The following is a 23,855-nucleotide window of genomic DNA, read 5'->3' on the forward strand; positions in this document are numbered from 1 at the left end:
TGTGATTGAGGGTGCATTAATCATCATAATCCCCATTCCATGAAAACTGTCTTGGTATAGGCTGTCATTCATCCCCAGAACTAGTCACCCTGACAAAAAAATAACACAAAATTAGAAATTGCATATCAATTGCATTGTATATTCAAATGTATTTCTATATAGGCTAATAGTTACATAGGCTGTAAATGTCCCTTGTGGTGTGTGTGTGTGTGTGTGTGCGTGCGTGTGCGTGCGTGTGCGCATTTGCGGCCAATAGCGCTCGTAGTGACGCTGCTGTAGGTTGTCTCTGGGAGCCAGCGTTCATAAACGGATATGATAAGCGTTGAATGTACAACACTGTAGCCACATACACTCACAGTGAGCTCGGACCATGGCGGAAGAAGAGGACATGACTATTCGGATTTTACAAAGCCTACGGGGAAAGATATGTAAGTGGCGAACCATTTAACCGCATGGGGTTTCTTTAACGAGCCTATAAGCTACCCAACAAAAAGTGAACGAACGACAAGAACAGAGGGGCGCGGTGCGGGTAGTTAAGCCAGCTCATACAGCTAGCTAGCTAGCCTAGCTAGTGGCTAGCTACACTAGACTAGCTGTTAAAGAATTGTTGTGAATGGGCGTCAGCTACGCTTAACTGTTAGTTCCTTTCAAAACTTACTTAATGTGGATTTTCAGGGACTGTAAATACGCACTATTCTCGTGAAACACTTTCAACTCCAACAACAAATATATAGGCTCCTGTAAATAAGTTGCCAACTCGGTTAGTTAGCTAGTTAGCCCAATATCTTGTTATGGTATCTTCGGTTAGGGTACCCGGGCAGTCCCGCGAAGTGCCGAGTCGCCGCTTGTTGTGTTTTTAGCGGGCGGCCGCCCGAGGGAACATGCAGAGATATGTAGGGTGACAGGCACCTGTCTCAAAAAATACACAGACGAAGGTAAATAAAGTGCATGGGGTAGGGGCAATTAGCTGTGGCTCAGCCCCAGCTAAATCATGGATCATGTTATCAGTGAATATTACTTTATAGGCTACCGTACTTCCTTGGAAGTAATGGGCTCTGGGCACTTATGCGTATTTCTGAAAAATATATCCCGTTGCCACACACTATGTCCATGTTACGTAATTTAGTGCCACAGTCAGGCTACCCTTGGTGTTGAGTTTGCCTTTATTTGGCCGGTGTAGGACCATCGCCAAAACAAATGGACCTGCCATGATCCGCACAGCAATAACCCATAGCACAGCCTCCGCTGGACTCCCAGCCAGCGGTGCTAGCTAGCTAGTTCTTATAGTTTAATCAAGCTTTCATAACTGAGGTCCCCACATTATGAAAATCAACTTCAAGCAAATAAAGTCAGTAGGTTATATTTGTAGTTCAGTCCAGTTGATCAAGAAATGTTAGGCTGAAGTCCTGATAAAACACATGGCTTTTGTGCTTTTGCTAATGAAGGCAGCACCACTGATTGTGAGTCTTAATGATGAAGTGGCTTGGCTACTGGCACTGGTTTAGTGTGTCTGCGCAGTACTGTGTGAGAGAGACACTGCCCCTTGTCCAGTGTTGACTTGATCAACTTGCAATGAGACAGTGAGTCTGCCATTCAAAGTAGAATAGAATCGGCACAGTTTTGATTTCAGGAAGTCATGTATAATCCTGGAGTGTGGGTGAACTTCTCTCCTCTTATGCCTGATTGTTCATGTTGGGCTGCTTACCATTGCAATTATTGTTATGCAAGCATACACAACTTAAATAGACATCACCAGTCCTAACTTTCTAACTGGCTACAGTATATTTAGGTATTTAATTATGCATAACATGGACAAGCCTACAGTGCCGGCCAGAACATTGGCAGTTTCACTACCATGAATCAACGAGCCCTCAGGAAGCAGAAGAGAATAGAGGAACCACCGTGGCATGCACTCAGTTTGCCATCTTTCGAAACTTTTGTTCTTCCTCTTGATATTCTGTCTTTATTTCTTTTAAGCATCGGTGGAGGTGCATCTGGGAGGTGTGTGGACTTTCCCCTCCTGGGGCTTGTGTGTTCCCCGGGGGGCAGGTGGCCACTGCCCCCTCTAGTGAGCATGCCCTGGCCGGAGGAGGAGGAGGAGGGAGGAGGGGGGGGGGCAGGCTAGTGAGCATGCCCTGGCTGGAGGAGGATGGATGAGGGGGGGTGTCTGTGGCGACATTCCCGCGCAGTATTCATTAGCAGCGCACAGGTTAGATAGACAGGCAGACAGACAGGCAGACAGACAAACAGAGGCGGACGGACGGACGGACGGACGGACGGACGGACGGACAGGCAGGCAGGCAGAGGCAGACAGGCAGAGGCAGACGGACAGGTAGGCAGACGGGCAGGCAGACGGACAGACGGACAGACAGATAGACAGACACTTTAACAATGCCCGTGGGGGGGTCAGGTTGGGTGTTTCAGCAGTGGAAAAGAAAAAATCAGAAAAATAATTTAGGAGCACACTGTGCGAGTACTGTTTTCAACTAGTTCACTCGCATTTTTTGCCTAAAATAAATCCATGCAAATTGGATCAAACTAGAGTCAAAGTTTCGCACACCCGTATACAAAACTACAGGTCTCACAACTTTTGACAGCAACAAGTCGCACCGGCAGCTATGTTTCATATCCTTGCCTAAGTTCGCAAAGTATTGTGTGAATTTTCATCTACCCCTCGGTTTCAAGTCTGAAAACCCTCGTTTTGGAGGGCTGTTTGAACGTCCACTAGCCCTCGATATGCTCTCTAGCCCTAGAAGCTAAAAGGAATGGGACACACTACCCTACGCGTGAACGTGCAAAATATAGGGGTAGGGCCAAGGGCTAGGGCTAAGGGGGTATTGGGATTGGGCCATAGTCTTCATTAGGACCAATGCACATGATGCAGTGTGTGGGAATAGTATAGTCTTCATTAGGACCGATGCACATGATGAAGTGTGTGGGAATAGTAGGCTATAGTCTTCATTAGGACCAATGCATATGATGAAGTGTGTGGGAATAGTATAGTCTTCATTAGGACCAATGCATATGATGAAGTGTGTGGGAACAGTATAGTAGGAGAGGATGAGAGCTCCTATGGTGAGCAGGTTATTAGGTGGGCTAGCTTGTAAAAGCTAGCCCAACTTGTGATATTCCCACTTTCTTTCTTTCTTTCTTTCTTTCTTTCTTTCTTTCTTTCTTTCTTTCTTTCTTTCTTTCTTTCTTTCTTTCTTTCTTTCTTTCTTTCTTTCTTTCTTTCTTTCTTTCTTTCTTTCTTTCTTTCTTATTCTTATTCTTATTCTCCTCTGTTTTTTGGCCCTTAACTACTTCTTCATACTTTGTGCTAGAAACTTCATTCAAACTTTAAAATGTTCATCGTCTTTAGCTGTTTCCCGGATGTATTCAGATTTTTTTTATAGTTTTTATAGTTTTTTAGTAATTTAACTTTTTAATAGTAATTTTTGTGCCATTGAAACTGCTGGTGGAATGTTCAGTATCAGTATGTTTATAGAGTGGTGGCAGCTGTTGCTTTGAAAATATTCACACATTTTGTAAACTGCTGGCACTCCTACAGTTTTGAAAGCTCACACACATATTCAAAACATTCACACAACTGTGCTGATTCGTACAATGTAAGTATCTAAGCTGTGTGACTTATAGTTTTCACGGTATGACGATTTGTTCGGCAACTGTGCTCCCCATTGAAACGTATGGTACCGGACTCTAACTTTTGAGCTGCTAATTTGGCATTTTTACCCCTTTTCTAACTTGTCGCAATGCCTACAGTTTTAACAGCTCATGCACATATTATACATCAAAATGTTCACACAGCTGTGCTGATTTGTACAATGTAAGTATCTAAGCTGTGTTACTTACCGTTTTTGAGGTATGACGATTTGTTCGGCAACTGCGCTCCCCATTGAAACATATGGTCCCGCACTAACTTTTGAGCTGCTAATTTTGCATTTTTACCCTTTTTCTAACTTGTCACCATGCCTACAGTGTCTAAGCTATACAGACATATTATACATAGAAATGTTCTGCAAGTTCTCAGGATTCCTATGGTATCAATATATAAGCTGTAACATTTATAGTTTTCGCGATAGAGCTGTCTGAAGCGGACCATGTCTAGGATCAGAGTGTCAGTTGGGATTAGAGTGTTGGCAGCTGTTGCTTTTTTTGAATTTGTGTGCATGTGCAGCGTCTCTTAAAGGTACAGGGGCCCTATTATAACTAATGTGGTAGCACAGAACTCAGCCAAAGTGGAATAGAGACACATGATCTTCACTGGTGGGGGCCGGTGGGTAGCCCGGCGAGGAGTACACAGTCCCTGACTGGCTATGACCAAAAGGGGCGGAGCCTCGCCACCACGCCACTACGCCACTATTCACGCCACAGAACCCACTTTTCAGCCCCTGAGTGGGCTAGAGACACAAAGTCTTCAATGGTGGATGCATGGAAATTGCCCGGAGGTCACTGTACTGTCCCCGACTGGCTGTGACCCAAGGGGGCGGAGCCTAACCAGCACGCCACTATCCACGCCACGGGCCCCACAATTCAGCCCCTGAGTGGGCTAGAGACACACGGTCTTCGATGGTGGGTGCATGGAGATTGCCCGGTCCGTAGTAGTTCTAGCAGTAGCTGTTAGATACAGCTGCAGCAGCTAGCCCACCTCACATTTTCTCCAGGAAATGTACTTTCTAGTTATTGTTTATTGTTGTTGGCAGTAGGCCTAATGTGTTATTTCAAATTTTTCGTTGCCCTCCTAAATTTCTTTCTGTGCTCCTAAATTTTTTCATTTAGTGAAAAATGTTATCTTAGAGCCCTGCTCCTGGTCTTAGAGCCCTGTTCCTGGTCTTAGAGCCCTGCTAGCAACATAACCAATAACAATAGCTCCTGGTCTTTCTGTGAAGAGTTTGCATGTTCTCCCTGTGTTTGCAAGGGTTTCCTCCCAAGAACCCAACATGAAAAACATTACATTACAGTTATTTAGCAGACACTTTTATCCAAAGCGACTAACAATAATTGCATTTAACGTAGGAAAAGCCAACTAGGCTACTACTTGCCAGAACTCACAAGTGCATCTTCTTTCTAAACCAAGTGACTAAGAGCATCTAGTGCTGAGGGCAAAGTGCATGAATAACAATCTAAAATACAATAGGTGCTTAAGAGGGGGGATTGTTGTAGTACTTCTTGAAGAGGTGAGTTTTGAGCCTGTGGTGAAAGATGGGCAGTGACTCTGCAGTCCTGAGGTCAGTGGGCAGTTCGTTCCACCACAGCGGGGCAGAAGAGCCGTGACCGTGTCCATCGACCGCAGGGGCCTCGAAGTGACGGGGTAACCAGTCCCCCCCAAGGTAGCAGAGCGTAGCGGTATCACTACGCAGTCAGGAAAAACATGCAGAAGAACAGATGCTCTTTAGTCCGGTCCCTGACCAGGACCTGGACTGAGCACTTGGACTTGGTCCCGGGGCGCCACTGAAAGAGGCTGCCCACTGCTCCTGGCTGCCCCTGCAGCTTCGATGGGAAATTGCAAAAGACAAATTTCACCGGCGATCCCCGAAGTTGCATGTGTGTGTGTGTTGTGTGCTGTGTCGCCTCTCACCTGTGTGTACTGTGTGTGTCACCATAAAGACCCCCTCGGGTGCTGTTACTTATTATCATCCTGTGAGTCAGACTAGCTTCACACTAATGGTTTGTGGGTTAGGGTAATCCCTTACTTCCAAATAACAGTGGTCTAAAATACTTGGGTTTTCCACTGGAGCTCATTTACTGATCCCTCTCAATTTATATTTGCAAGATAGACTTAAATGTTTCAAATCTTACACACTGTAAAAAAAAACTTTAGCACCCCCTCCCCCACAGTATAGGATCCTACCTACAGTAGTATCAAATTCAAGCCATTTATTTCGGTCTCAAAACACTTTTCACAACATCAGGTATTCCTTCCAAAATAAAAACTTGTACAATCTCACCAGGTTTTACTGTTATCTTTCAATGTGATTCCCTTTAAGCTCCCACTGAGACACAAACGTTCTGTCATTGTTACCGGTGCAAGGTTTACAAAATTGAACTGCAAAACCCAGATGAATGTGGCTAGCTTACTAGTTGCTGACATGATTGTAGTTTGTTTTGTGACCTGGAAACTTGAGCGGAAGGAGTGTGACTTCTGTAACCTCTGTAGGCTAACCTATTGGTTGTAAGCCTCACCCCATTGAAGGTGGTGTGTGTGTGCGTGTGTGTGTGTGTGTGTGCGTGTGTGTGCGTGTGTGCGTGTGTGCGTGTGTGTGTGTGTGTGTGTGTGTGTATGCACAGGTATGGGGTTTCCGATGAGTTTGTGTGAATCAGCGCTCCTCTGTCAGCCAGGTGCATGCTGGGAGGCAGTTATTGTGTGGTTTCCAGCCACATCCGCAGCGCGCTGCTCCGGCACCTGCCAGGCCTGCCGGCACACAAGCCTCATGAGGATGTGTGTAATCACTGATGCTCCACAAAACGGACACATTATGTTCTGGACTTTAAATAGATATGGCCTTTAAAAAATATATTATTATTGTTTCATTTATTTCCCCCTCAAAGTGGTACACTATGTAGGACAGTAGCGACTGCATTAGGGCTGGGTATTGATTAGAATTTCAAGAATCGATTCGATTCCAATTCACAAGGTTCAGAATCGATTATCATGATTCAATTCGATTCAATTCAATATCGATTCGGTTAGTGTTACTAAAAACTTTTTTTTTTGCTGTAACCTTAATTACATTACTGCCAAGTTATGCAACACATCAATACTGATTTCCAAAAATGAATGAATCATTGAATTAATTAATGAACTATTCATTCCTTAATTTATTCATTCATTCATTAAATAAAAGATCGATTTTGGGATTCATGAATCGATTCTGACTCATTTGAATCAGAATTGATTAATCGATTTTTTTAACCCAGCCCTAGACAGCATGTTCTACACAACATTCTTGAGCTTTGCTCCCCTGATGATAATGCTATTAAGCACTGTTAGCTTCACTTCAGCACATCCTAGGCTAGCATCACAACCCTGGTAGCTTTCTATACAGTATGTCTGCCCACTAACCGGGAATGGACCATTTTCAATAAATAGTACAGAGGCCCACAATTCTTTCCTGACTTTGGGTCACTATCTGTCTGATATTGCAAATGTTGGTATTATTCGTTTTAAAGCTAAACACACCAATTCACTTCTTACTTTCTGTCCCCAGAGTTAAAAAAAAACATGGAGAAGCAGTGTTCAGTTTTCATGCTCCACATATCTGGAACAAACTTCCAAAAAACTGCAGGTTTGCTGCAACTCTCAGTGCTTTTAAATCAAGAATGAAGACTTTTCTTTTTGCCGCTGCTTTTCATTAAATCAAATAATTACGTATTCATACACTGCACTGTAACTTTTATTCCTGTATTTTATTTTTCCTGCATTTTGTTTTAAATGTACTTTTTTTACATTTAGTTTTATATGACCTTTTATGTGTTTCTTGTTGGGCTGTACGGTATATTGTTTACGCATCGCCATTGTTTGTCCTCAATGAGTCTGATTGATTCGGTTGATGTTCTGAATAAGTCTGAATAACATTCAGCCTTAAATTAGTATTTGTAATGCATAAAGATGCCTTTTATATACAGCCTAGCATGCCAAACGATTGGGATCACAAATGACAATTCTGGCAGGTGAAAACCACACACCTGACCTCAGGATCTCTGCCTCATACCTGCTTGAGGGGCAGCTGTAGCTCAGTTGGTAGAGCGGGTCGTTCAGTGATCGAAGGGTCAGTGGTTCCGAATCCCAGCTCCGACTGTCCACATGTCGAAGTGTCCTTGAGTAAAACACCTAACCCAAAATTGCTCCCAATGAGCAGGTTAGCACCTTGCATGGCAGCTACCGCCATGTGTGTGTGAATGAGAGGCCATTGTAAAGCGCTTTGAGTGCCGCTAAGGTGGAAAAGCGCTATATAAGTGCAGTCCATTTACCATTTACCATTTGATTTGATGCATGGCGTCACTGTTCCCTCTCTGGCCTCATACCTGCTTGATTTGATGCATGGGGTCACTGTTCCCGTTCTGGCCCCGGCAGGCGACGCTAAGAACCTGGGTCTGGGTCCGAACCGACAGAGGGACCTTTGCACCTTCTGCACCATCAGCCTGGACCAGGAGGAGGTGTTCCGCACCCAGGTGTGTGAGAAAAGCCTGAGGTAGGTCTAACACACACACACACACCCTAACACACACACACACACACACACAAACAAACACACACATCTAGCACACACGCCCAAACACATATCTCACCATCACATTTTGTGTCAGCCAGTGATCTTGTTATTTTGAGTTACTTTGTTACAGTCTAAATGTTTCAGTGTAACTTTGACTTTCACCATAGCAAAGCTATTATATAATAATAATATTATTATTATTATATATAATAATATTATTTAATATTAAAGCATCATCTTCTCGCTAAAGACCACACATGTCGACTGGTGCCAGTAGATGGTCTGTAAGGCCAGCACAGCTACAGCACTGCTAAAGCATCGCTCTTGGTGTGTTGCGCAACTGCCCATGATTGCTGACTTGAAGTGATATCATATGACGTGTAACATCCTGTTGCTGCCGGGGCAATCACTTTTCTCACTGATCATTTAACGTGAAAGGTCATGCGTAGCCATTACGGAATCTACCATCTCTGTGATGTTGAAATCCCTGTGATCTCATGTTCATTGTCATTGAAAAAGTGTTCCCTCTGTCATTCTTGGAACCTGGAGATGGCTTCCTGCATAGACATTCTCAGGAAGAGCAGGAGGAAGACAGGGATGAGAATGTGAGATGTCAGACAGTGTGGACAGGGCTGAGAATGTGAGATGACGGTGTGGACATGGCTGAGAATGTGAGATGATGGTGTGGACAGGGCTGAGTATGTGAGATGACGGTGTGGACAGGGCTGAGTATGTAAGATGACGGTGTCGACAGGGCTGAGAATGTAAGATGTCAGTGTGGACAGGGCTGAGAATGTGAGATGTCAGTGTGGACAGGGCTGAGAATGTGAGTTGATGGTGTGGACAGGGCTGAGTATGTGAGATGACGGTGTGGACAGTGCTGAGTATGTGAGATGTCAGTTTGGACAGGGCTGAGTATGTGAGATGTCAGTGTGGACAGGGCTGAGAATGTGAGATGTCAGTGTGGACAGGGCTGAGAATGTAAGATGTCAGTGTGGACAGGGCTGAGAATGTGAGATGTCAGTGTGGACAGGGCTGAGAATGTGAGATGTCAGTGTGGACAGGGCTGAGTATGTAAGATGTCAGTGTGGACAGGGCTGAGTATGTGAGATGACGGTGTGGACAGTGCTGAGTATGTGAGATGTCAGTTTGGACAGGGCTGAGTATGTGAGATGTCAGTGTGGACAGGGCTGAGAATGTGAGATGTCAGTGTGGACAGGGCTGAGAATGTGAGATGTCAGTGTGGACAGGGCTGAGAATGTGAGATGTCAGTGTGGACAGGGCTGAGAATGTGAGATGTCAGTGTGGACAGGGCTGAGAATGTGAGATGTCAGTGTGGACAGGGCTGAGAATGTGAGATGTCAGTGTGGACAGTGCTGAGTATGTGAGATGTCAGTTTGGACAGGGCTGAGTATGTGAGATGACGGTGTGGACAGGGCTGAGAATGTAAGATGTCAGTGTGGACAGGGCTGAGTATGTGAGATGACGGTGTGGACAGGGCTGAGTATGTAAGATGACGGTGTCGACAGGGCTGAGAATGTAAGATGTCAGTGTGGACAGGGCTGAGAATGTGAGATGTCACTGTGGACAGGGCTGAGAATGTGAGTTGATGGTGTGGACAGGGCTGAGTATGTGAGATGACGGTGTGGACAGGGCTGAGTATGTGAGATGACGGTGTGGACAGGGCTGAGTATGTAAGATGACGGTGTCGACAGGGCTGAGAATGTAAGATGTCAGTGTGGACAGGGCTGAGTATGTGAGATGACGGTGTGGACAGGGCTGAGTATGTAAGATGATGGTGTCGACAGGGCTGAGAATGTAAGATGTCAGTGTGGACAGGGCTGAGAATGTGAGATGTCAGTGTGGACAGGGCTGAGAATGTGAGATGTCAGTGTGGACAGGGCTGAGAATGTGAGATGTCAGTGTGGACAGGGCTGAGAATGTGAGATGTCATCAGTGGTAACATCCGCAACTGGCTGGCTGACTGACTGACTGACGAGTAGGCTAAATCCATGAACGGCAGCCATATGAACATCCATAGTCTTTGATTCCAGTACGCTGCTCACAGTAGGGGAAGCCGATGTTTCTAACTCCCGTTGACCCATCTCACTATACACAGGCTTGCCTTCTCAAGGTATTTCACAACCACATTTTTTTCTCTTTATTTCAAATGGTTCAAAGGGCTCCTTTTACAGTGTCTGAGGAAGTGTGTCCTCCCACGCTTTCCCTGTCTCACTCTCCCTCTCTGCCTCAGTCTCTCTATCTTTCTACCTCTCTCTCTCTCTCTCTCTCAACATCATGCATCTTTACACGTTCATCTCATCTCATTTATCTTTTCCTTCATGCTTTATCTCTCTAGCTAAGTATCTTATTCTCTCTGTGTATAGAGCTCTCTTTTACTACTGTTGCATGCTATTGCTAATGGCTCTAAGACAGTCTCCCTCTCTCTTCTCTCTCTCTCTCTGTCTCTCTCCTCTCTCTCTCCTCTCTCTTTCTCTCACTGCTGCAGAATCCCAAGGTTGCTGCTGCAGTCATGTTGTACCAATCTGTAGATGTAAAAACAATGTAAAAACAGTTGTAGTCAAGTGGTTCTACCGGTAACACCTAACTCTAACCCACATTACTGGGGAAGTGACGAGGTGCCTTCAGTAGAGGGTGGGTGGGAGGACAGGCGTGCGTGTGTGTGTGCGTGTGTGTGTATCGGGTGTGATTAGTGCCAGCACACCATACTGAAACGCTTGACTTGCGCCTACTTAAGAAGACGCGATGACATCAAACGTCTAAACGCACGTGTATAATTTCCATTGACAAACAATGGAGAGACAGACGTCTCATAGCTGTAACGTACCTGTAACGCAGACGCTGTGCACATGTTTACACGTATTGCGCATCATGTGCGTGACGGCAACACTACAGGTTAGATGCGCCTCACATATGCGACACCAACACTACACATGACAGTTTGGTAAAATCATAGATGTACGTACGTACGTCTTGTAATGTGTGCAGAAATTGCATAGCGACATGTCAAACGTGCCAGTGCCTTGCTAGCGCAGCAGACGTGTTAGCGGCCACACGTGTAAGGTCAGTTGCCTTTAAATCATAGCTGGTTCTAATCTCGTCCTTGCCAATTGGTAATGCATTCTCAATAAATGGAATTCGCACATTTTAAGCAACTTGTTTTTAATAAAGCCTAATATCTGAATGACTCTTTCTTCGCAATTTAAAACAAATGTTCAGATACACATGTTTCTTGTCAGTAGAGGGCGCTGCAGCACCCTCAGCACCAGTTCGAACAGCCACAACCTATTTGAAAATGTAGCGATAGTGGAGATAAAACGACACATATCTAGGAAAAGTTATGCAAGGAGGGTCCTGGAATTTGATTGAGTGCAAATAAATATTCTTAATTTTTATTAAATATGGACAAATGAGCCCCGCTCGCAGCTTCTAGTGCCCGCTGACTTAACACGAGCGTGCAAACGTTACATGCATGTGCGCAAAAGTGGCACGGCAGTTTTGACACGTCACCCTCTGAGAATGCGAGCGACTCGTAACGCGTGCGTATATGCACGCCTATTAATCAGCTCGCCAAAGTACCTTTATACACGCAATGCAGGCGACGAAAGCACTGAGTGTTTGTTACGCTGGCACGAATCACACCCCATAGTGTGTGTGTGCGTGCGTGCGTGTGAGAGTGAGAGGAGGCTACAAGTGCGTAATTCCATGTGATTATGTGTACTGGTGGATACGTGGGTGTGTGCAGCACAGCCTACTGTAGAAGTGTTGCTAAACCTTCTGTGAGGAAGTGTCAGGCCAGACGAGATATCTCACCAACCATACAGATAGAAGCCAGGCCAGGCGAGATATTTCACCACACAGAGAGAAGCCAGGCCAGACGAGATATTTCACCACACAGAGAGAAGCCAGGCCAGGCGAGATATTTCACCAACCACACAGAGAAGCCTGGCCAGATGAGATATTTCACCAACCATACCGAGAGAAGCCTGGCCAGCCGAGATATTTCACCAACCACACCGAGAGAAGCCTGGCCAGATGAGATATTTCACCAACCATACAGAGAGAAGCCTGGCCAGACGAGATATTTCACCAACCATACAGAGAGAAGCCTGGCCAGACGAGATATTTCACCAACCATACAGAGAGAAGTTTCAGGCCAGACGAGATATTTCACCACACAGAGAGAAGCCAGGCCAGGCGAGATATTTCATCATCCTTACAGAGAGAAGTCTGATTTGAAGAATCATTCATTTACAATCTGACAGCCTATTGTTAGCAAATTTCTTTTATACAAGGAACATTTAATGTCTTGTGAGCTTTTTAAGTTTTCACTAGTTGACTAGTTATCTCCCACACACGCACAGGTCAAGTTAAGAATTCCTTAGGAAGCATTTCCTCTTAAACTCCACTTACACTGTTTCCAAGAAGATTCTGGCATTCACCAGTGTTTTCACATGTGGGAACTAAGATCAGAATCTACGAACATGGAAAAACAGTCTTAAAGGGTTAGGCTCTTTTTCGACAACCTGGACCTTATTTACAGCATATAAGACGTTTGACTCACCGAGATAACTTTGGTGTAATTCGGAGGCCTGTAGAAGAAATTTAAAATCCAGCACGAGCCAAATATATCCATGTAATGGCGGCGGACGGGGCACCGAGAATGCATCTTCTAAAAATTGTATTTTCTGCCGCGAAACGGTTGTTTTCATCAGTCTATTTTTATGAATCGCTAATTGTGCTTACATAGAGCGAGGGCTTGTTGTTGTTTTCACATCCGTGGTCTGTTGCCTCTGTAATATGATCTTTAGAATTGTCTTTCCCCACTTGCTCCAGCAAGCCGGTCTGCGCGCTGTGCTCTGCCCCCATGGACAGATTAGGGCCGCGCTCCAACACCATGGACAGATTAGGACCGGGCTCCGCCACCATGGACAGATTAGGGCCGGGCTCCGACACCATGGACAAATTAGGGCCGGGCTCCGACACCATGGACAGATTAGGGCCGGGCTCCGACACCATGGACAAATTAGGGCCGGGCTCCGACACCATGGACAGATTAGGGCCGGGCTCCGACACCATGGACAAATTAGGGCCGGGCTCCGACACCATGGACAGATTAGGGCTGCGCTCCGACACCATGGACAGATTAGGGCCGGGCTCCGACACCATGGACAGATTAGGGCCGGGCTCCGACCCCATGGACAGATTATGGCCAGGCTCCGACACCGACACTAGCTAATGCAGCTAACCATATTGTGCCAGACAGCCAAAACAAGCGTCACATATATTTGACATTGCTGGCTAGAATAACCGGTCTTGTGAAATACGTTTTAACAACTGGTCAGTTGATATGTTGCACAGCAATCGAGCAGGACAATATCATTAGGGCTAGGTTAGGTAGCTAGCAAAGTCAGATTGCCCAGCTGGTATGGTTATAGGCTCATTCCTATGGAATAGCTTAGTAGTTTGTTATTTAACTATGGGTTGGCTAATCACTAGATCAATATTTTCAGTGGGGAATAGGACTACAACACCACCTGTGCTGTGGCACCAGGAATCTGCTCTGACCACTGTTTTTATTCACCACCATAACATGTTATTATGCAGATTAAATGTACTGTATGTCTACGCGACACAAAAAGGCTTTATATAAATGTTACTTTTTGGCTGGTAAAAAAATTATTTGGCAGGTACAATTTTTCATCCACGAGACATTTGGCTGGTGAGCTAAAAAGTTAATTTCAACCCCTGCCATGGACAGATTAGGGCCGGGCTCGGGACGATGTTTTAATGCATAGTTAGGGTTCGGGTCGGGCCCAGGCTCTGTGACAGACCGTTCCTGTAGCGTAGCGTAGCGTTCCTGCGTGTGAGATGTGAAAATGGGCCAAAGCAAATGTACACACTGAGCTGGCTGTGTTAGATAGCTAGTTAGTTAGCTCGGTAGAACTGTTACTGTACCCTAATGTGGCTGCCATCCTTTTTCTGCACAGCGCATGCAAATGAACAGCGGAGTGGAATTAACTGTAAATAGTTTTGCCTGTGATTGTCTTTGGATTTAAACATTTGCGAAGATTTGTGAGGAATGTTAAGGCTATTCAACGCAAGCAGTTTTGTTGCTCATCTAACAGTGAACTGGTGAGTCTGACATGAATGTTTCAGTTTGTGAGCATGCAGGCTAGTCGTTGGCTAGGAACAGAGACATTTCTTATTTGAGTTATTTTGTTATTACCTCCATGCACACCGTATTTGTATGAGCTCATTACATTTTCAACTTGATCCTTCCTGTTTCACCTGATTCATTTCCCAAGAGAAGGTAGTTCTCTGTTATTGCGTTGTGCATTTTTTGTGGTAGGCTAATGTACTGTGGCTGTGTGTAGTAATATTGGCTTGGGGCTTAAGTCGGGCTTGGGCTGAGTGAGGCCCGGTAGGGTAGGGTAGGGTTGAATAGGGTGGATAGGGTAGGATAGGGTTGAATAGGATAGGGTAGAATAGGATAGGGCAGGGTAGGATAGGGTAGAATAGGATAGGGCAGGGTAGGATAGGGCAGGATAGGGCAGGGTAGGGTAGAATAGGGGAGGATAGGATAGGGTAGGATAGGGTATGGCAGGATAGGGCAGGATAGGGAAGGGTAGGATAGGGCAGGGTAGGATAAGGCAGGGTAGGGCAGGGTAGGATAGGGCAGGGTAGGGTAGGATAGGGCAGGATAGGGCAGGGTAGGGTAGGGCAGGGCAGGATAGGGTAGGGCAGGGCAGGGCAGGGCAGGATAGGGTAGGGCAGGGCAGGGTAGGGTAGGGCAGGGCAGGGCAGGGCAGGGTAGGGCAGGGCAGGATAGGATAGGGCAGGGTAGAGTAGGGCAGGGCAGGATAGGGCAGGGTAGGATAGGGCAGGGCAGGGCAGGGCAGGGCAGGGCAGGGCAGGGCAGGGCAGGGCAGGGTAGGGTAGGGTAGGGCAGGGTAGGATAGGGCAGGACAGGACAGGGTAGGGTAGGGCAGGGCAGGGTAGGATAGGGCAGGGCAGGGCAGGGCAGGGCAGGGCAGGGCAGGATAGGGTAGGATAGGGCAGGGTAGGGTAGGGTAGGATAGGATAGGGCAGGATAGGGCAGGGCAGGGCAGGGCAGGGTAGGGTAGGGTAGGATAGGGCAGGGTAGGGTAGGGTAGGGTAGGGTAGGGTAGGGTAGGATAGGGTAGGGTAGGGTAGGGTAGGATAGGATAGGGTAGGATAGGATAGGATAGGGCAGGGTAGGGTAGGGTAGGATAGGATAGGATAGGATAGGATAGGATAGGATAGGATAGGGCAGGGCAGGGCAGGGTAGGGCAGGGTAAGGTAGGGCAGGGTAGGGTAGGATAGGATAGGGCAGGGTAGGGCAGGGCAGGGTAAGGTAAGGTAGGGCAGGGTAGGGTAGGATAGGGCAGGGCAGGGCAGGGACCGTCGTGTCAGGCGCTCTACCCTCTACCTCTAGGTCTGAGCGATCGGCCCTCTGTCCCAGCGCCAGATCCCCACGCTGGGTCCCAGGAGACCTGGCCAGGACACACTGCTCCTACTGTGTAATGATTGCTGATGGACTGTGTGTGTGTGTGTGTTTTTACCGTAGATATCTCTGAATTGATTGAAATTGTGTTGAGGTGTTGAAAAATGATCATCAAAGTGTTGTGGCGTTGAATTCTATTTACCATGAATTTCTGTTGAACTGGTGCTGAATTGGCGTTCCCCTCAGAGAGAGGCTGCTTGGAAGTGCTGCTCACTGTCGCCCCCTTGTGTTGCCTTACAGCCCGTTTTACGGAGAGGACTTCTACTTTGAGATCCCAAGACCCTTTCAGTGTTTGTCCTTCTACGTGTACGCTAAGAGCGTTTTCCAAAGGGACCTACCTGTTGGTATGTAAAACACACACACACACACACACACACACACACACACACACACACACACACTGGATGAGTATATTGATCTATGTGCTTTCAGGAAAGGTGTCCATTCGGAAGGAGGACCTTTGTAAATTCAGTGGGAAAGAGCATTGGTTTGGCCTGCAACCTGTGGACCCTAACACAGAAGTCCAGGTGGGTGTCTGTCAGTCACTCAGAGACCCCCCCTCACCACCACCACCATCATCATCACCACCATCATCACCACCACCACCATCATCATCATTGTGTGTTTGAAACATGTCCCTGTTGAGTCAGATTGCAGTAACGTTTTAGTGATGACTAAAGTTTTAGATGTATAAATGAGGGTGGGTGGCTCGCCCTATATTTGGATGGATAAGAGGCCATAGAGGAGCTTCACTGTCCTGGTGAAAGCTGTACACACACACACACACACACACACACACATGCTGTCTGTAGGCGGCATGGTCGGTCTGGTAAGAGCTTCACCTTATAGTACTGCTTCCTGTGAGCAGGGCAGTGATTCACTCCTGACACAGTGTGGTCCAATAATATTGATTACGCTTAGTCACCAGGCCAGCCTTGTGGTACCGCTCTGCCTCTGCTCACACACCTCTTCACATCCTGTTTGTGATTTGTGTCTGCATGCCGATTGGCTCAGAGCTACTGATTCACCACAGCTTTGATGATCAAGATAGGAACACCGGCCTCTCAAAGAGAGAGATGGAGAGAGGAAAAGAGAGGAAGAAAAGAGAGAATAAATGTGTGAAAGGCAGAACAGCCACTCCAGGATGTGTCCATTTACTTATTCTTAGCTTAGACGGATGGTCTCTTTATCGTCTGGATGGCTGTAGTGTCTTTTAGTTGTGTGTGTGTGTGTGTGTGTGTCTGTGTCCTTAACCCAGGGTGAGATTGGTGGGCCTTTATTCTGTGTGATGAGGCAGCCTGTAAGGACACCAGAACCCAGACCCTCCAGACATCTAGCATCTACAGTCCAACGTTCAGACCCCAGGCCATTAGCATCTAGCTACAGGACAACTCCCAGACCCTCAGGACAGCCACTAGCATCTAGCTACAGGACAACTTTAGCATCTAGCTACAGGACAACTTTACAGTCACTAGCATCTAGCTACAGTACAACTTTACAGTCACTAACATCTAGCTACAGGACAACGTTACAGTCACTAGCATCTAGCTACAGTACAACTGTACAGTCACTAGCATCTAGCTACAGTGCAACTTTACAGTCACTAGCATCTAGCTACAGGACAACTTGACAGTCACTAGCATCTAGCTACAGTGCAACTTTACAGTCACTAGCATCTAGCTACAGTACAGCTTTACAGTCACTAGCTACAGTACAACTTTACAGTCACTAGCATCTAGCTACATGACAACTTTACAGTCACTAGCATCTAGCTACAGGATAACTTTACAGTCACTAGCATCTAGCTACAGGACAACTTTACAGTCACTAGCATCTAGCTACATGATAACTTTACAGTCACTAGCATCTAGCTACAGGACACCTATACAGTCACTAGCATCTAGCTACAGGACAACTTTACAGTCACTAGCATCTAGCTACAGGACAACTTTACAGTCACTAGCATCTAGCTACAGTGCAACTTTATCCTCAACGTTGCAGCAGTGTACTGCCTGGAAGTGGCCCTCTCTCTGGGCTATTCTAGGCAGGTCTCTGCAGTTACAGCTGTTCCCACCCTCAAACTCCAGTTACATCAGACTTGTGATAACGCTCTCTGAGAAGCAGGGTTGAAACCAATTTAGCGCCGGTGTGAGAACAGAAAGTTAGGAGTTTGTCTGAGGAGGAAGGGGTTAGAGACGGTGTGACAGATTTAACAGGTTGAGAAATGTTTTGTTGGAGATGGGTGGCGATGAGTCAGCGATATTAGTCAGCCAGGGTAATTATCACAACATTGGGCTCAAGGCTTAAGCCAGGGATACACTGCATTTAAAAAATGTTTAATGTCGGTGAACTCCCTGACATTGCATGAACGACTCAAAGGAAAGTTTGGGACCTACAGTCTCAGACCTCATGGTCTGTGTGCTCACATTGGACTGGGCTGTCAGCCACGACTGCTTGTGCTGCGACGTTTGTGCAGTTATTGACAGTTGTTTGATTGTGAACCGTGAACTACAGAAATGGTTCCTAGCCTTGTATATGGCCCTAATACTACAGAATATATCAATCAATCAATCAATCAAAGCTTTATTTTTATAGCGCATTTCATACCCAGAGGCAACACAATGCGCTTTACAGAGAACAAGGGAGGTGGGCATACGACCCACCCCTACCTATTCCAGAGGGAAGAAAAAAAACAGTAATCACCCAGGGGCCAGATAAGTGAGCTGTAAAAATTCTTCCCTGACCCCTCTCAACAAGGCGATCGAGCAAGCTCCTGGAGTATCTTTGTCTACCAGCTAAGAACATTTATAAACCAATAAATTACATTAAATTACATTTTCAGAGTAAGAGAAGCTAAAAAACAACATAGGAGAGACATGGCAAATAATGGTGTGTTTGCTATGGTCCAGGCCTAAAGCCGGAAGTGGGCTGGTGTATATCTGTGTGTATGTGTGTGTGTGTTAACTAGATAATATATATATATATATATATATATAGTATTATGCCTATGCCTAGCGTAATACTACAGAAATGGAGAACTGTAGTTGGTGAGATGAATCTACATGCATTTTTATTGAGGAAATCATTGAGACCAGCACTTGAAACTAGCCTCAATTGCAATCACTTGGCATACCAGGTTAGCCCCATGAGACCATCCTGATTTCCTGAGCTCACATGCTGTTTCCCTCGCAAATCAGTCTGGACACTCTAGAGATCTGTTTGTGCCAGATCAGAAAACAATCTCGCCAATCAGCGTTGACGTTCAAACCGCTCCGCTGGGCGGGTTTAGGTGTGACGACAGCGAGGAGTGGGTGAAGGTAGCGGGTGATAGACAGATGGTTCATCCAATCACCTGCCAAGTATTTTTGAAAGTGCCTGCCCTTTTCCAAACAGTTTCCAAGGGATGGTTATGCAAAGCAAACCATGTGGCTCGTCAGGTTTGTACTAGGTGGGCAGGTGTTTTTGAAGCGCTGGTTCTGGGCGGTGGTCTTGCTGGATCTTGCGGTCGCGGTCGCGCTCGCGCTCCAGGAGCCCCGACGCAGACTCCTGACGGGGCAGAAGGGTGCCGGGAGGCCGCAGCCTCGTCTTTACAGCGTCGGAGCGGCTAGTCGCTGATCTCTCACTCTCTCACTCTGGGCGACACAGTGACGTCCTGATTTGGCCTCGCGATGCCAGGAAAGGTTTTTACATACAGCGCTGCCCCAGTTTCAGTCAGGTTCACACAGCGCTGCCCCAGGTTCAGTCAGGTTCATTCACTAGAACTGTTATCTGAGGAAAGAGAGAAGGATAGAGAGAGAGGGAAAAAGAGAGGGATAGAGAGAGAGATGGATAGAGAGAAAGAGAGAGGGATAGAGAGGGGGATAGAAAGAGAGAGATAGAGGGAAAAGAGAGAGAGATGGAGAGGGATAGAGAGAAAAAGGGAGGGATAGAGAGACAGAGAGAGCTAGAGAGAAAGATGGAGGGATAGAGAGAAAGAGGGAGCGATAGAGAGAGACAGAGAGGGATAGAGAGAAAGAGGGAGGGATAGAGAGACAGAGAGGGATAGAGAGAAAGAGAGGGATAGAGAGAAAGAGAGGGATAGAGAGAAAGAGAGGGATAGAGAGAAAGAGAGAGGGATAGAGAGAGAGGGATAGAGAGAGAGGGATAGAGAGAGAGGGATAGAGAGAGAGGGATTGAGAGAAAGAGGGATTGAGAGAAAGAGAGAGAGATAGAGAGAAAGAGAGAGGGATAGAGAGACAGAGAGGGATAGAGAGACAGAGAGGGATAGAGAGAAAGAGAGAGGGATAGAGAGAAAGAGAGAGGGATAGAGAGAGAGGGATAGAGAGAAAGAGGGATTGAGAGAAAGAGAGAGATAGAGAGAGGGATAGAGAGAAAGAGAGAGGGATAGAGAGACAGAGAGGGACAGAGAGAAAGACAGATGGAGAGAATTAGTGTGTACGTGTGTGTGTGTGTCCTGCGTGTGTGTGCATGTGCGTGTGTGTGTCGTGCGCGTGTGTGTGCATGTATGTGTGGGTGTGTCGTGCGTGTGTGTGTGCATGCGCGCGTGTGTGTGTGCGTGCGTGCGTGCGTATGTGTGTGCGTGTCTGTGTGGGCGTATGTTTGTTTTCTCTCAGGCGCACTGACACTTCCGAAGGCAGCTTCACCACATCCCATCTGATAAGCTGTGAGTTCCCAGGCCTGACGGCTAGAGGCTGCTGCTCACCTCCCTCCCAGCCTCTGAGGCTCTGAACGCTCACATGGGAGTTTGAGGCTAGAGACTCTGAGGCTGGAGACTCTGAGGCTGGGGGCTCTGAGGCTGGGGGCTCTGAGGCTGGGGGCTCTGAGGCTGGGGGCTCTGAGGCTGGGGGCTCTGAGGCTGGGGGCTCTGAGGCTGGGGGCTCTGAGGCTGGGGGCTCTGAGGCTGGAGACTCGAGGCTGGAGACTCTGAGGCTGTCCTGGGGGGTTGAGGCTAGAGACTGAGGCTGTCCTGGGGGGTTTGAGGGGGCGCAGCGCTGCTGGGTCACAGGCCTTTTACACACATCCTGTCCTCACTAGCTCCTGGATGTCAGCAGCGTTTCACAGGCTGCGCTCAGAGATCATTAGGCTACACGTGTGAACCACAGTTTGTTAGGCTGTGTTACTTGCTACAGCCAGTCATAGCCAGATTACAAGCTATTCACTAACCTTCTGATCATCGTGATAATGCTGTAATGTAAAACAGGCTACAGTAGGATTTGACAGACATCTTGTTTTCATAGGGCTCCAGCAGAGTCGTACGTTTAAAAAGTTGTGTCAGAGGACAGAACGGTCCAGATGTGACATGGTTTGTGGAGGCTCATACTTTAGGTCCTCAGTGGTTCCTTTTGAACATTTGAATTCGTCCCATCTCTTTTTTTGTGTGCTTTTTAAGCAATTTTGGTGGTGACGTCAGCACGTTTTCTGTCAAATGTTCTCTGACAAATCTCCCACAGTGCAAGGGTTGCTTATAATGTATAGCCTACATATGCAGTGTTGTAGTTGAGCACGTCTTTATCCACAGACACACAGTGTACCCACTTCTTATCCACCACTGATGTAAAAATTGAACAATTTGACAATATTTGGTGTTATGGCAGGCTGTCCCCACTACTCTGAAGCTTCCATGCTACCATTAGGACCTGTTTGAGCCTCACACTTACCTGGTGTGACCCTCCCCTCCCCTACCCTCTCCTCTCCTCTCTCTTTTCCTCTCCCCTCCTCTCTCTTTTCCTCTCCCCTCTTCTCTCTCCTCTCCTCCTCTCCCCTCTCTTCCTCTCCCCTCCCCTCTCTTCTCTCCTCTCCGCTCCTCTCCCCTCTCTCTTCTCCTCCTCTCCCCTCTCTTCCTCTCCTCTCCTCTCTCCCCTCTCCTCTCCTCCTCTTCTCTCCTCTCCCTCCCCTCTCTTCTCTCCTCTCTGCTCCTCTCCTCCTCTCCCCTCTCTCCTCTCTCCTCTCTCCTCTCCTCCTCCTCCTGGCAGGGCAAGGTTCACCTGGACATGCGTCTGAATGAGCTGATCACAGAGAACGGCTCCGTGTGCCAGCAGCTGCAGGTCCGGTGAGTAGAGCCTGTCTGTCTCTCTGCTCCTCCCAGACCCTGTCTGTCTCTCTGCTCCTCACAGGCCCTGTCTGTCTCTCTGCTCCTCCTCCCAGTCCCTGTCTGTCTCTCTGCTCCTCCCAGACCCTGTTTGTCTCTCTGCTCCTCCCAGGCCCTGTCTGTCTCTCTGCTCCTCCTCCCAGACCCTGTCTGTCTCTCTGCTCCTCCCAGGCCCCGTCTGTCTCTCTGCTCCTCCCAGACCCTGTCTGTCTCTCTGCTCCTCCCAGGCCCTGTCTGTCTCTCTGCTCCTCCCAGGCCCTGTCTGTCTCTCTGCTCCTCCCAGACCCTGTCTGTCTCTCTGCTCCTCCCAGGCCCCGTCTGTCTCTCTGCTCCTCCTCACAGACCCTGTCTGTCTCTCTGCTCCTCCTCTCAAGCCCTGTCTGTCTCTCTGCTCCTCCCAGGCCCTGTCTGTCTCTCTCCTCCCAGGCCCTGTCTGTCTCTCTCTTCTTGGGGCCTGTCTGTCTCTCTCCTCCCAGGGCCTGTCTGTCTCTCTCCTCTCAGGGCCTGTCTGTCTCTCTGCTCCTCTCAGGGCCTGTCTGTCTCTGCTCCTCCCAGGCCCTGTCTGTCTCTCTGCTCTCAGGGCCTGTCTGTCTGTCTCTCTCCTCTCAGGGCCTGTCTGTCTCTCTCCTCCCAGGCCCTGTCTGTCTCTCTGCTCTCTGGCCCTGTCTGTCTCTCTCCTCCCAGGGCCTGTCTGTCTCTCAGCCAGAGTCCCTGGTCTCAGGTCCAGAGTCAGTGAGTTTACTGCTGGGCTGGTCAGGTTGGTCAGGTGGAAGGGCTGAGCGGGAGGGCTGTCCATCTGTCCCCCTGGTCCATCAGTCCCCCTGGTCCATCAGTCCCCCTGGTCCATCAGTCCCTCTGGTCCATCAGTCCCTCTGGTCCATCAGTCCCTCTGGTCCATCCGTCCCCCTGGTCCATCTGTCCCCCTGGTCTATCAGTCCCCCTGGTCCATCAGTCTATCAGTCCCCCTGGTCCATCAGTCCCCCTGGTCCATCAGTCTTATCAGTCCCCCTCGTCCATCATTCCCCCTGGTCCATCAGTCCCCCTTGTCCATCAGTCACTGCGTGTTCTAGTAGAGGACGGCTGGAGACGTTCGTAGATGAACAGCCTGCCTTGTCCCCGTCTCTGGTTCGCTGTCAGCCACCCTCACCGCTGCCACCACCACAGACCCCCAGGACCCAGAGCCCAGAGAGGCCCAGACCATGGTTCAGTCTCCCCTCTCCAGAGACGTTACCATGGTTCAGTCTCTCCCCAGGACCAGAGACCTACCATGGTTCAGTCTCTCCCCAGGACCAGAGACCTACCATGGTTCAGTCTCCCCTCTCCAGAGACGTTACCATGGTTCAATCTCTCCCCAGGACCAGAGACCTACCATTGTTCAGTCTCTCCCCAGGACCAGAGACCCACCATGGTTCAGTCTCTCCCCAGACCTTGATTGCATTCACTTACAGTATGACAGCCTCTGTCCCCTGTATGTGTGTGTGTTGTTGTTGTGTGTGTGTTGTTGTGGTTGTGTGTGTTGTTGTGTGCTACCTTGTCTGTGTGTGTGCCGTGTTCTCTCTGTTTGAAATGTGTTCCTCTGCAGTCTCCCGACTGACAGTGTGGATGTTTGTACATTTCTCAGTGTTTTCCCCTGTGTGTGTGTGTGTGTGTGTGTGTGAGTGTGTGAGTGTGTGAGTGTGTGAGTGAGTGAGTGAGTGAGTGAGTCAGTGAGTGTGAGGGAGAGAGAGAGAGAGGTGTGTGAGTGGAGGTTGTTTTGCATGCGTCTTGCATTTCATTCATGCGTGGTGAGCAGGTGAGGAGGAGGAAATGATGTCACTCGACAGGAAGCTGGCGCAGTTCGCCCTGCGACCTCTGTGGTTAGCTGCTGGCGTCACACTCGCTGCGTCGGTCGCACGCGCACACATGCACACACACACACAAACACACACACTGGCTGTGTGGGTTGGTTGAGATACTGGCGTATGTTTAGTTTGGGCCCCGTGCTCATGTCATTAATCACAGTGTG

The 23,855-nt window shown here is 47.9% G+C and overlaps 1 protein-coding gene across 1 annotated transcript in view; it reads left to right on the forward strand.

Moving 5' to 3' along the window:
• Positions 1 to 321: 321 nt before the first annotated feature.
• Positions 322 to 23,855, forward strand: part of rasa2 (RAS p21 protein activator 2) — a 75,128-nt gene continuing 51,594 nt past the window's right edge. The window contains exons 1-5 of the mRNA XM_084449156.1: positions 322 to 428; positions 8,075 to 8,192; positions 16,003 to 16,106; positions 16,195 to 16,289; positions 21,735 to 21,811. Of these exons, the coding sequence (XP_084305282.1) occupies positions 371 to 428; positions 8,075 to 8,192; positions 16,003 to 16,106; positions 16,195 to 16,289; positions 21,735 to 21,811 (452 nt within the window). The 5' untranslated portion in view covers positions 322 to 370. The remainder of the gene's footprint in view (positions 429 to 8,074; positions 8,193 to 16,002; positions 16,107 to 16,194; positions 16,290 to 21,734; positions 21,812 to 23,855) is intronic.

The sequence above is a fragment of the Borostomias antarcticus genome (genome assembly GCF_949987555.1).
Source record: "Borostomias antarcticus genome assembly, chromosome: 1".
In the NCBI taxonomy this organism is placed as follows: Eukaryota; Metazoa; Chordata; class Actinopteri; order Stomiiformes; family Stomiidae; genus Borostomias; species Borostomias antarcticus.